A 12,578-nucleotide genomic window follows, 5' to 3' on the forward strand; every position below is an offset into this window, starting at 1 on the left:
AACCATTCGTTCACGCAATGCACACGGGAAGCTATTTTTTATTTATAAATATTCTGGGCTAAGCGCCAAATGGGGCTTAGCCTAGACACCTATCCTTGACATTTGATTAAGTAAGACCATTACCATATGCGAAATACATTTAACGCGAAAAAAAAACAATTATATTTGCTTTTTACAGTTTACATACCCCGTTCGTGAAACTTACGTTTCTCCAGATATCGTCTGCTAAACGACCAATGACGTCACGGTGTAACAGCTGAAAATTGGTAACATAGCGGTATCTCGTGACACGATACAACTCTTTTTCTATCAGAAGACTTACGCTCGAGATTTTTTTACGACATAAAGAACATTATGAGAATCACGATATTGTACGGTAGTGAGACAGGTACTGCACAAGATGTGGCCGAGCAAATTTGGAAAACTGCCAAAAGGTTTTGTTATTGTCCTTCCCTCTATTGTATAGATAGAAATATATGTATATTGTTTCGCAATTAGAAAGTTTGAAATCATTTATTAGCATTAAGAACTTTATCGATGTTATTTTATAATATAATTACTGATGCTAATATTAAGCATACAATATCTTTTACAAAAGTCTCTTTGATTTTATTTCAGAAAAGGCCTGGAAAGCAGTGTCTTTGCAATGAATGATTATAACGTTCAAAATCTTGATACAGAAAAAATGATAGTGTTTGTGGTCGCAACCACAGGCCAAGGAGATCCTCCTAATAATATGAGACAATTCTGGAGACTTCTATTACGAAAAAATCTCCCAACAACATTGCTTTCTGATGTAAAGTATGGAATATTAGGCTTAGGTGACAGTTCCTATCAAAAATTTAATTTCGCAGCAAAAAAGTTAAACAGAAGATTAATGCAACTAGGTGCAGAGGAACTGTTACCTATTGGGCTAGCAGATGATCAACATGATTTAGGAATTGATGCTGTTGTTGATTCTTGGGTAGAAGAAATGTGGATGAAAGTTGGAAATACATTTAATATTTCCATAATAGATTTGATTAATAATGAAAATAACATAATTGAGAGATTTCATATATCAGAGAGAGACAGAAATTCCATGAATAATGAATATTGTTCAGCTCATGATATTTTCATGAAAGAAGTATTTACAAATAATGAAGTGAAAGTGGGTACAATAATTGAAAATGTAAGAACTACTGCACAAGATCATTTTCAGGATGTTAGATTAATTAAATTTAGATCAGATAACATTAATTACCAACCGGGAGACATAGTGTATGTTAGACCCAAGAATTCTCAAAAACAAATTGAAAAATTCTTTGATATATTAAATGACAATAATGTGCAATTAAATCCGGATATGTTAATTCAAGTAACTGAAAAAGAAATTAAAGTACCTAATGTTCTAAAACAAATTCTAACTTTATATCAAATTGTAGAGCAGTATTGGGATTTAAGCTTTAAGCCACGCAGATCTACGATGCAACTGTTATCTCTTATCAGTGAAAATGAATTAGAGAAGGACAAGTTAGATGAATTTACAACAGCAAGTGGTCAAGAAGAACTATATAATTACATCAATAGGCCAAGAAGAACTATTTTAGAGTTACTAGCAGACTTTCCACATACAACTAGTAAATTAAATGTAAAATTATTATTTGAAATTATGTCTCCTATAAAGCCTCGTGCATTTAGCATAGCTTCAAGTTTAAGGATTACTGAAAATGAAATTCATCTCTTAGTAGCAGTAGTAAAGTATAAAACAAAACTACTAGAGCCAAGATATGGATTGTGTTCTAATTGGTTGGCGAGTTTGAAAAAGGAAGACAAGATAATATTTTGGATACAGAAAGGAACATTTAAATTTGAGTACAATAAGCCAATGATATTCATCGGTCCTGGAACAGGAATTGCACCGTTTCGTTCGGCTATATTAGATAAATGTGCATTGGATGATAACTTAAATGATTGTGTCCTCTTTTTTGGCTGTAGAAATAAGAAAAAAGATTACCATTGTAAAGATGATTTTGAATATTTATCGCTGCAAAAAGGTTTGAATTTATTCTGCGCGTTTTCCCGAGATCAAGAGCATAAAATGTAAGTAAATACTCCTTAAATATGTAAATTATTCACTTAAATGTGCCACTTGCATCTTATGTAACTAAATTTTTGCTAATATTGTAGATATGTACAACATGTTATACATAGTCAAAAGCAACTTTGTTGGGAATTTCTTAACAGAAATGGTAACATTTACCTAGCAGGTAATTCTAAAAATATGCCAAATTGTGTTCGTGAAGAATTTGTTGATTTAATCAAACAAATGACAACATCAACTGAAGAAGAAGCAGAAAATTTTGTTAAACGTTTAGAAAATGAAGATCGGTATCAAGTTGAAACTTGGGGTTAATAAAAGATTTAAAAAAAAATTAATCATGGCTGCCAATTTTAGAAATTACACATAAAAAAATGCGATAGTATGTATCGAAAGCATTTAAAAATAAAACTTTATAACTTTATGTTTGGATGTATAAAATGGGAACTATGGTATCATTTTGTTCCTTTTTATTCATGTAAATATAAAAACTTTTTAATTTTAGATATAAAATAGATTAGCAATATTTAAAAAAAAGAGGTATCTCACATGCAAAATTATCCAATGAAATACCGATATAAATATGTACAATAATGTACATGTATCAGTCAAGGAGAACTAATTGTCTTACATTAGTCTTGCCAATTGCGTCCATCATGTTAGATTTTTTCTGTTTGTTGATTTGAATATTATAGATGTGCGCGCGTATCACAATATCTTGAACTAGTTCGTGGTTATTCCTGAATCTCCGCGCAGCGTGGAGCTCGCTTGACGAACTCTAACCCCTATCTTATCTTAACCTATAAAAAATAAAGCAGAAAGATGGTGTGTCTTGCACATTGGGGAGCAGTTCTATTCATAACTTTGAAGTCTTAACTATCGAATATGCAGTGATCCCGACACTAAACTTGTATAGTATTTTCGCCAGACACGGAATTCCACAGAAATTGGACAGAACTCTGCAAATGTCAATTAAATACTTTCTCGCAATTCAAGTTTTCTAATGATTATTTGAATTCTGAATATCCGTCTACCTGGCAAAAACGAAACCGTATTCAGACGAAACAACTATCGCAGATTCATCTCCACCCTAACACCCTTCATTAACACGTGAAGTATATTAACCCTCAATATTGCAACAGCTCATAATTTGATTTAATCTTACAAACTGTGAAAAAATGGCGGGTAGTTACACGAAGAAGGAATTTGGTGTGGGCCCCGAGGAACAAACTTTGTTAAAAGATTCGAATGGGACACGCATTATGCCCGCGAAAGGTATATACTAATGCCCTTCTTTATCGCATCATTTTTCTTCACACTTTCGAACGTTAATCGTCTCAGCCTTACTACTATATTTTGAATACTTACAGCTTTACCCTTCCTACAAACGTGCACCTTCCTTTCTTTTTATTTTTATCGCAAATATTCCACCAAACCGGTCTCTCGGCGGTGAAGATTCATAAAATTCACTGTGATTTTAGATTCATTCTTAAAAAGAGCAGTATATTATGAAATGTTAAGTATTATTTTTACATGTTATATATGTTTAAATATTAATTATTATCGAATATTGTTATATGATGATTACATTAGAATCATTTGATACTGTATCTTTTTTATTTTTTTACATATTTAACTGATATGCCTAATTTAATTTATCAATTTCATTAAGAGAGTAAGATAAAAATGTTCATTTTTCTAAATATATACAGCATCTGAAGTTTATACGTGATTTTCTGTTAAAATTTCATCTTAAAATATTATCTAGTTATCTTTAGCTTTTGAATTTTTTTACTATTGTGCTTTGCATAGATAACTAATTTTGAAAAAAAAAAAAAAAAAATGTAGGAAAAAATGACTGAAAATAAACATACAGGCGTGTTTCTTCCTAATTAACTTTCTATCGTAAGCAAAACTTTGTACATGCATATTGAGATAAGTGAAATGAAATAATACAAATTCCTATGTTCTAAATAATTCTTTACAATAAATTTTACGATGCTTTAAAATGCATATTATTAAATTTCATTATGGAAGAAGTATATTGTATGCAAATTATATGTACAAATGTGTCATGTTTTATGTAGAACATTATTTTTTTGCTGACATAGAGTTGATGTGAACTAAATATGAACATGTCTTAGATCCAAGAAACAGAAATGAATATGTTATGAATGACATAATATAAAATAACATGTATATATGTGTATATGTGTGTACACACACACACACACACACACACACACACACATATATTTTGTGTTATTATCATAATTATCATCAGTTAATCAATTAATATTATAATTATATTTTAATAATCGACACCATGTGCCTGTTATGTTTAAATTAGCTATTCAATTCCATAATTTTATGGCATTTTTTACTATCCTATAGTGTGCTTATAGCATGATCTTATGTATGTTATACAGGGGTATAATTTAAGCAGATGTGGAATACAAGTAAAATAAACTTTATATCAATGTTCCCAGGTTACATTAAATCTTCTTATAACACTTTTAAAGATCGTGTATCAGCTGGTAATTAATGTTTTATTTTTTGCAAAATATAAACATAATATTTATACGATTAAGATTAGCGTTGTTATATATTCTTTTTATCTTCTGTGCTATATACAAGATAAGATACAAATATAAAATCATATGAGTGCGTAATGTACATATCAAGTGTTTGTATCATGATCGCTAAATTAATAAATTGCTTTAAATTGGAGCATTAGTAAAGTGTTCTAAAGATAGCTCTAACTGCAGTATCATTAAATTTGTATGTATATGTATTGCCCAAATCATATTGTGAAACTAGATCTTTTATTGTAGGCACTGAGCCTGTTCGTCTTTCTCCTGGTTGGGAAGGCACAGGCAGACCTGATGATGAATTAAATTTTAGAGGAGTTACAATGGATCAAGCAGACCTTGAATTAAATCCTCCTAAAGATAGGTATGTATATAAATAAAATGTCATACTTTCAATGTTATTTATTATAATTTACTAAAAGTTTTAATTCTAATAGCTTATTTATATAATTTTAGATTAAACATAGTATTCTGCATAATGGTACTACATGGAATTGGTATCTTAATGCCATGGAATATGTTCATAACAGCAAAAAATGTATGACTCTTCAAAGCATATTTTTTCACTTTTTTATCACTAATTTTACATAGGTTATAAATTTTTAATGAAATTCATTATTCTTTTAGTATTTTGTTAATTACAAATTATCTGAAGAGTATACAGGAATTCAATCAAACTATGCCACAAATTTTCTTGCATACTTAGGATTTGCAGCACAAATACCAAATCTACTGTTTAATTGGTTAAATGTATTTATGCAATTTGGGTGTGTATATTCTGTATAATTTCAAATTAATGTCTTATATACGTGTTATCTTTTAATATTTCTGAAAAACATATTCTCTAGAGCATTTTCATTGTATATGATAGTCTTTATCATCATGTGATAATCTACAGATACTTAATAAGAATCAAGTATCTGTATTTAAAGACAATTTTTTAATTCTTTTAGTGGCAATTTGACAACACGTATAGTATGGGGCATCTTCATACAAGTTTTAATATTTGTATGTACCGTTATTTTGGCAATGACTGATAGCTCTGGTTGGCCAGGTGTCTTTTTCTGGATTACCATGATTTCTGTTATTATATTAAACAGTAAGATAAAATTATTTTTGCAGAAATTCCAAAATAACAGTCATTTATGTGTTTTAAATAAATTATATGTATATTTTGCAATTAGAGAGTACATTGGTCTTAAATTATAATCCACTTTTTTACTTAGTGTCAAATGTACTTTCTAAGAACATTCACATCCACATAGTACTAATTTTCATTTATGGAACACCTTTCAGCTGCTAATGGAATTTACCAAAACTCTGTGTTTGGTATGGTGGCAAAGTTACCCACAAAGTACACAGGAGCTGTTATCTTAGGCTCGGTAAACACCGACTTGTACAGTTTTGTGATATAAAACTTCATGTAATATGTACATATTCAACTATATTATTCTTATGTTACTTTCAGAATATAAGTGGAACATTTACAGCGTTGATTAACTTTCTTGCTCAGTATATGGCACCAAATCCTCGGACTGCGGCAATATATTACTTTATAACTGCTCTGTTCATTCTTCTTGCATGCTTTGATACTTATTTTGCACTTCCCATAAATGTAAGATTTACAATTTTCTTATCAATTTTATTATAGATTAGGTATAACGTTTTACATGAATTGTTATTGATTGTAGAGATTTTACCGATATCGTGAATTATTACATCAGAAAGGAATAAATAAAAGGCAATTAGAAAATAATGCAAGAGACAAACATAATACACCGCCATACTGGAAAATATTTAAACAATGTTTTCCTCAGTGCTTCAACACATTTTTCATATTTTTCGTAACTCTTTCTCTATTTCCATCTGTTCAATCTGACATAGTCCGTTCGGATCCCAATTTTATAGTTTCATCAAATTATTACAGTACTGTTATGTGTTTTCTCACGTTCAACGTCACTGCTCTCATTGGTAGTTCAATCGCATCGTTGGTTCAGTGGGTGAGTAAATTTTTTAATCGAAATTCGTTAAGTAATAAATGCAGAAACTAATTTTTAAATCATTATTTCTTTTCTTTGCAGCCTAGTAAAAAGTACTTAATAATACCAGTTCTTTTACGTGTTTTGTATATACCATTGTTTTTATTCTGTAATTACAAACCAAGTGGTGTTTCAAGAATATTACCAGTGTACATTAGTAATGACTGGATTTATTTTCTAATTGCTGTTACAATGGGAATAAGTAGTGGCTATTTTTCCTCTTTATCCATGATGTATTGTCCGAGGTGAGATTTATAAGATAAGAAAGAATAAAACCTTTCTTCCTTTTTTTTTTTTTTTTTCTTATTTTTAATATTAAAACATATTAGAGAGCGAATTTTTATTTTAGAATGGTAGATTCTGAATATATGGCAACAGCTGGTATGTTTGGGGCAGCATCATTAATCACAGGGCTCTTTACTGGAATATTATTTTCTATGGTTATGCCCATCTTGGTAGCAAATATATCATTTGAATTATCTTAATACATACAACATTCAATAATAAAATATTAATCCATGTTTAAAGACATTCACTTGATAGGAAAATCAAAAGAAGATGAGCGCAAGGAAAAGAATAAGATGAAAGTTCATCAATATAAAGTTCAATTTAATTTTGACATTACTCTATTTATGATATTAAATGAATTTAATAGATTTCTCTGCACTTACTGATGAAGCTGAAAATTTTGATGTTATAAGATGATCTGACAAAGTAAGATGTTAATAACTTTTATTTGTTTGTTTCATACTTCTTTAAAATGTTATGAATCTTTCTGTTACAATATAAAAAAGAAAAAGAAAAAGAAATACAAACATTAAACAATACCTCAAAGAATCGAATTTGTATTGTTGAAAACAAATATTTCATAATGGAATATTTAAAATCTGAAAAAAAAAAAAAGAAAATGATAGAGATCTCTGTTATTACATCAAGTTCATAGTTGTGAGATTAATATTTAATCACTGCCCTAATGCAACTATTAATACTAAATTGGACCAATAAGCCTTAATATCCATATATTATTAAGTTTTTCACATGCATCAGTTTACTCGAAGCCGCTAAAATAAGCACATAAAAGATCTGTACAATTAATAATTGTTATTTACATAGACCAAATTTATAATAAGACTGTGGTTTGTAAACTTTTCATACTAACAATTTAACAAAATTTAGGACTGAACTGTATCCTATTTAGAAAACAAAGATGTTAAAATGGAAAATGATTTTCTTCTTTGTTAAATGTTTAGTAATGTGCTGATTATAGCGAATAATTAAAAATATTTACCATGTTGAAACACACACATGTGCATTTAAAGAGCATATTCAAATATTTTTTCCATGGTACATAAATATTTTGCACAGGGTAGCTTTTCATAATTTTTGATCATCCATTTTCAATTGTTTTATTATATTTTGTATGTTTATATTCTGATTTTCAGTAATAGGTTGTTTTATATATATCTTTACAAACGTTATTACAAGGTACATTTGTAAGTATATTTGTATTACAAACACATTTTGTGTTTTATATGATTTTAGTATTAGTTTTATATATCAACCCTTTTTTATTAAAATATTAGATAATTAGTGTTTGTCTTTTCAAATAGCTCAAAATGTTCTACAAAACGGAATTTGGAAATGATATGATTAATGTTAGTCTCGATAAAATTCAAGACAATAATATGCGTTTGTTTCATTTACTTTGTTTTGCATTTCTAATTATTACTCTTTTTTTTTCATTTAGACATATTCTATATGTTTACCATGTTATATGTAATATCATGTGTTTGCTATGCTTTTTGTTCGATCAACATACTGTATATTATTAAAAAGAAGGCTAAGGTAATGTGTAAAATTCAAATACCATAATGTCTAACAAGTTTACTACGACTCTAATATAATATTTATTTCGTATACTTACGAAAAAAAAAAAAAAAAAAAGAAAAGAAAATAGGTCATACCATAAGTAACGCCGCGTTTTGACTCTAATTTTCAATGAGTAAAATTAATACTTTCGTTTACTTTTAATCATCGATGTATGCATTTACCTACTATTTCCTTAACAGCCTAAGGAAGTTCTACTGAAGTAGAAATCACAGCCTTTAATGCTTCGACATCGAATGTTACTCTTTGGCCAGACCTGTGCTCATTAGAAAATTCAAAAACGCCATACAGAAATTTCGGAAACCATTTTTGACATTTTCTCACATTTAAAACGTGTTCACCGTATACTTTACAAACATTTTTAACAGTATCCTTAGTTGCACTGTCTTTTTTAAGTTTGTATAGCATGCAATGCTACAAATGGTTTTCGCTGACACTAATCTTATAACTTCCTTTAATGTGAAAAATACCGATCTAATTGTTTCAATAATTAGAGAAAAACAAAGGGAGAAGTTCCTGTAAAAACATCTCAGCGAAATATGATACGTATGTTTATCCAAAGTAAGATAAGAAACGATATTACTTATGACATGACCTACTATTTGTTTACATCTAAACGAAGTGCCGCATATTTTACATTGAGTGGAAAGACGCGTTCTCTTATTATTACTTTATAATGTATACTATTTTATTATTTATTGTTTATCCTTATTTATAATAAATGTGAAGTTATTATTTGACAAAATTAAAAATATAGTTACTTTTAATGGATTTTTATTACATGTATTAACTCATATGTACATATGTGTACACATGTTATTTTCATTATAACAAAAAAAAAAGAAAAAGTATACATCATTAAGTATGAACTTCTGTTTTGGTACAGTTAGTAAGATCTGTAAATATTGTCTAAGTGCTTCTACATGTAATAACATGTGGCAATTATAAATATGCATTTTTATTGTATACACCATCTTGTAAGCTATACTGTTTTACTGTTTATAATACTGTTTCTCTATTTCTATCAATTGACACACATACAATTATAACTAATATTCCTATACACTTTCAAATTATGCTCAGCTAAATTATCAGAACCATATATATATATAAACAAATCTTGCTAATGGTAAACCTTAAATTACCTCAAATATTGTACCCCAGGTTGACCACAAATTTTATTCTAAAATATAGAATCCGAATTCCTAGAAGGACAATCCTCTGCATAAAGCAATTCAGACAATAAGTTATAAATAAAATTCAATAAAACCAATGATTGGAAAATCATTGAAGTTAAAGCTGGTAGAGCGTAGAAAGGATATTTTTATATCAATTAACTTGTGGACATATTTCATCTAAAATTGCTTAATGCATATCATTAGGTAGATTAGACTTTCTTCGTTGACATATACAATACGATTATTCACTTTAAAAAGTATTTGAATGGTGGTACATCTGTTTTTTACATGAAAAAGAAACAACAAAAAATTGTATAGCAAAGTAGGAGCCAGAATACATCAATGTTACAACATTGTTACAATAAATCCTACCATTATTATGGTAAAATTTTTGGGCATGCAAAGTATAAATATAAATACGAATCACTGTAATATACTTACAAAGTTCAAACATTACAAAAAATGCGTCTTGAAACGTAGATTTATGGAATTGTTTTAATTGTTCAATTTATTGTAGAAATGATGTTAAATAAATGAGTAAGGACAAAAATCTGATTTCATGTTTAATAACCACTTACATTATCATAGTAATTTTTATATCTTTTTATATCGAAAAATTAGAACGTTTTCCATAACACACATTATTCATATGTATCACATTTTATTCTAGTAAATGATCACAAATTAATTAATTTGCAAAAAAATATTTCCTTAAAAATAGAAGTTATTCCCTTTGTTAATATCGGTATACAGTATTAAACAGTAAATATTCCAAGTTAGAATATGAAAGATGCATTGTATATAATACAAATTGTGTGTTTGAGTCAGTAATTTTTACATAACATACACTTTTTCTATCTTTTTATACGGAAACACTTCTTTGGTTTTTGGGCAAATTACAGTACCATTGTTTTCTTGAGCCATCTTTTCCAATGCCTAAAATAAAATATAACAAGTTAATTTAGTAAATTAATAATTATATTTTATAAGAAACAAGTTTATTTACTTGTTCTCCATATACATATCCATTTGGCATCATCATTGGTTGATTATATTCATTTAATGGTTTTCCACTAATACTGCAGACAAGTCTAGACTGTGAACAATGAGCAAAAGGCAATGGAACAGCTAATTCGTTAAGAGCTTCATTGCATACTGGACAATTTGGATTTCTCCCTTCTTTGTTTGCGCTATAACATTGAGGTGTTTTTAATGCCGATAAACCTGCCTGTAATGCTACTGTAAAAACACTTTGAGTTGCTAATTGGAAAAGTCTATAATTTTCATGCCTGAATTGCTCAATTAATCTATCCCATCTGTAAATATTATATTTTATAAATATACATGCCATATATTACAAGAATTAATAACATATAACTTAACTTAATAAATATACTTACCTCTTCTCATCTAACAAATCTTTATATGGACTAAGAGATGTATTTGCTGGAAATGCTAATTGTCCCATACAGCATTGAATTTCTTGCAATTGGTAATCATCATAATTGGTAAAACATTTTCTAGCATGCTTGACAGCATCAAGCCTCCTATCCTGCCTTACTAACTCTATAAACTCTTGCACGCGTAAATTAAATTCCATAGTACTTCCTAATTTCCTTAACTTAGATCGATTGTCATAGCACCATCCAACACACCTTGCAGTTTCATGATTTGCTAAAGACGTTTCTACTTCCCTTGATACCATAAAAACATCTAAACATATGAAACAAAACGAACAATATTATTTATATTCATAAAATACTGAGTAACATTAATATTGAACATACCTATGTTTGTTAAATCTCTAAGCTCGCTACTATCTGCTAATTTAGTTGCAGTTGTATAATAGCCTTTCCGAAGAAAATATTCTATCAGCATTCTATCAAGCCTTTGTCTCCGCCACTGATTCACAACGCTCGGTGCGGTATTAGCGTGTTCTTTTAAATGTTCTAGACGTCTTTTGCAAACCATGCTTGCTTGCAACTCTTCTGTAATAGATTCGTGCGCCTTTCTCTTTAAGGTTTGAAGTTTCTCCACAACTCCACCTAATAATAGGCTCATCTCCCCAGCAGGAACAGAGGTTTTATTATCCTTTATTAATTCATTAGCTGCTGTTTGTACGTATGAAGCTTCCCTATCTATGACCTTTTGTGCTAACCGAAATTTTTTGTTGAGGAGTTCATAAGGAACCTAAGAACACAATATTGTGCATTGAATTAATTAATTTAAATGGTAACAGGATCTCCGTAAATTTAAATATAATAAAGCTCATGAAGTTAGTAAAAAATAGCGCAAGTCTGGTAAATGATAAAGTATTGTCAAAGATCTCGAACGTTTCTAAGGAATTTATATAGATGAAGAAAAAGATCATAACACAATTACAAAAGTATTAAGTACCTTTAACGTTGGGTATTCGAGGCTTTTAACGTCTGACATATTGGTTATGCTCAAACAACGCGAAATGTTATACTTAAAAATTGGAAGAAAATTATATTTATTATGTCAGAGCTAATACACTTTATTATTATGTATCATAGTTATTCATCTCTTTTTATACAAATTGCGGATATAAAAGCACAGAATGATGAATACAACTAATTTGACACTCTACTATTTTCAAGAATGGTGAAAGCTCTTGCTCTATTTTAATAGAGATAATTATCATTTTGTTTACGCATGATAAAAACGTTAGTATTATAACGTTACAATAGATGGCTCTATTAACGATAGAAATAAGGGATGATCCTCAGACTAAATCATGTGACTGAATCTGACTCAACTATTTGTTACCAATTAAAGAATT

General features: G+C 28.9%; 2 protein-coding genes and 1 long non-coding RNA gene across 7 annotated transcripts; 1 reads left to right on the forward strand and 2 right to left on the reverse strand.

Moving 5' to 3' along the window:
• The first annotated feature begins 297 nt into the window (after window positions 1–297).
• LOC100646661 (NADPH-dependent diflavin oxidoreductase 1) lies at window positions 298–10,325 on the forward strand. Of its 5 annotated transcripts, XM_020864137.2 has the most exons (12): window positions 298–434; window positions 619–2,082; window positions 2,170–2,249; window positions 4,915–5,035; window positions 5,128–5,209; window positions 5,299–5,438; window positions 5,625–5,770; window positions 5,968–6,053; window positions 6,140–6,286; window positions 6,363–6,671; window positions 6,753–6,955; window positions 7,060–10,325. In XM_020864137.2, the coding sequence occupies exons 1-12, from the start codon at window positions 355–357 to the stop codon at window positions 7,193–7,195; spliced, it is 2,994 nt and encodes a 997-aa protein (XP_020719796.2). In that variant the 5' UTR covers window positions 298–354; the 3' UTR covers window positions 7,196–10,325. The 5 variants fall into 5 exon arrangements, with proteins under 5 accessions (XP_020719796.2, XP_020719793.1, XP_020719792.1 ...); XM_020864133.2 differs by lacking the exons at window positions 298–434; window positions 619–2,082; window positions 2,170–2,249 and adding exons at window positions 3,223–3,355; window positions 4,570–4,617; XM_020864135.2 differs by lacking the exons at window positions 298–434; window positions 619–2,082; window positions 2,170–2,249 and adding exons at window positions 3,244–3,355; window positions 4,510–4,617.
• On the reverse strand, window positions 2,536–3,255 carry LOC125385536. Its single transcript, XR_007224928.1, has 2 exons — window positions 3,115–3,255; window positions 2,536–3,039 (listed from the first exon to the last, which is right to left on the reverse strand). It is a non-coding gene; the product is annotated as an uncharacterized LOC125385536 (long non-coding RNA).
• LOC100648167 (E3 ubiquitin-protein transferase MAEA) lies at window positions 10,326–12,496 on the reverse strand. Its single transcript, XM_003397115.4, has 5 exons — window positions 12,173–12,496; window positions 11,563–11,965; window positions 11,176–11,488; window positions 10,782–11,091; window positions 10,326–10,711 (listed from the first exon to the last, which is right to left on the reverse strand). Exons 1-5 carry the CDS (start codon window positions 12,209–12,211, stop codon window positions 10,610–10,612), a joined length of 1,167 nt encoding a protein of 388 aa, XP_003397163.1. The 5' UTR covers window positions 12,212–12,496; the 3' UTR covers window positions 10,326–10,609.
• Window positions 12,497–12,578: the final 82 nt, after the last annotated feature.

The sequence above is a fragment of the Bombus terrestris genome, chromosome 8 (genome assembly GCF_910591885.1).
Source record: "Bombus terrestris chromosome 8, iyBomTerr1.2, whole genome shotgun sequence".
Classification (NCBI taxonomy): domain Eukaryota; kingdom Metazoa; phylum Arthropoda; class Insecta; order Hymenoptera; family Apidae; genus Bombus; species Bombus terrestris.

Coding starts and splice junctions, on each gene's coding strand:
- LOC100648167 (XM_003397115.4), bottom strand. CDS start 12,211: ATGTCAGACGTTAAAAGCCTCGAATACCCAACGTTAAAG. Junction 11,489..11,562: donor TAGAGATTTAACAAACATAG/GTATGTTCAATA, acceptor TCATATGTTTAG/ATGTTTTTATGGTATCAAGG. Junction 11,092..11,175: donor GATTTGTTAGATGAGAAGAG/GTAAGTATATTT, acceptor TAATATTTACAG/ATGGGATAGATTAATTGAGC.
- LOC100646661 (XM_020864137.2), top strand. CDS start 355: ATGAGAATCACGATATTGTACGGTAGTGAGACAGGTACTGCACAAGAT. Junction 6,054..6,139: donor GAGCTGTTATCTTAGGCTCG/GTAAACACCGAC, acceptor TGTTACTTTCAG/AATATAAGTGGAACATTTAC. Junction 6,672..6,752: donor TCGCATCGTTGGTTCAGTGG/GTGAGTAAATTT, acceptor TTTTCTTTGCAG/CCTAGTAAAAAGTACTTAAT.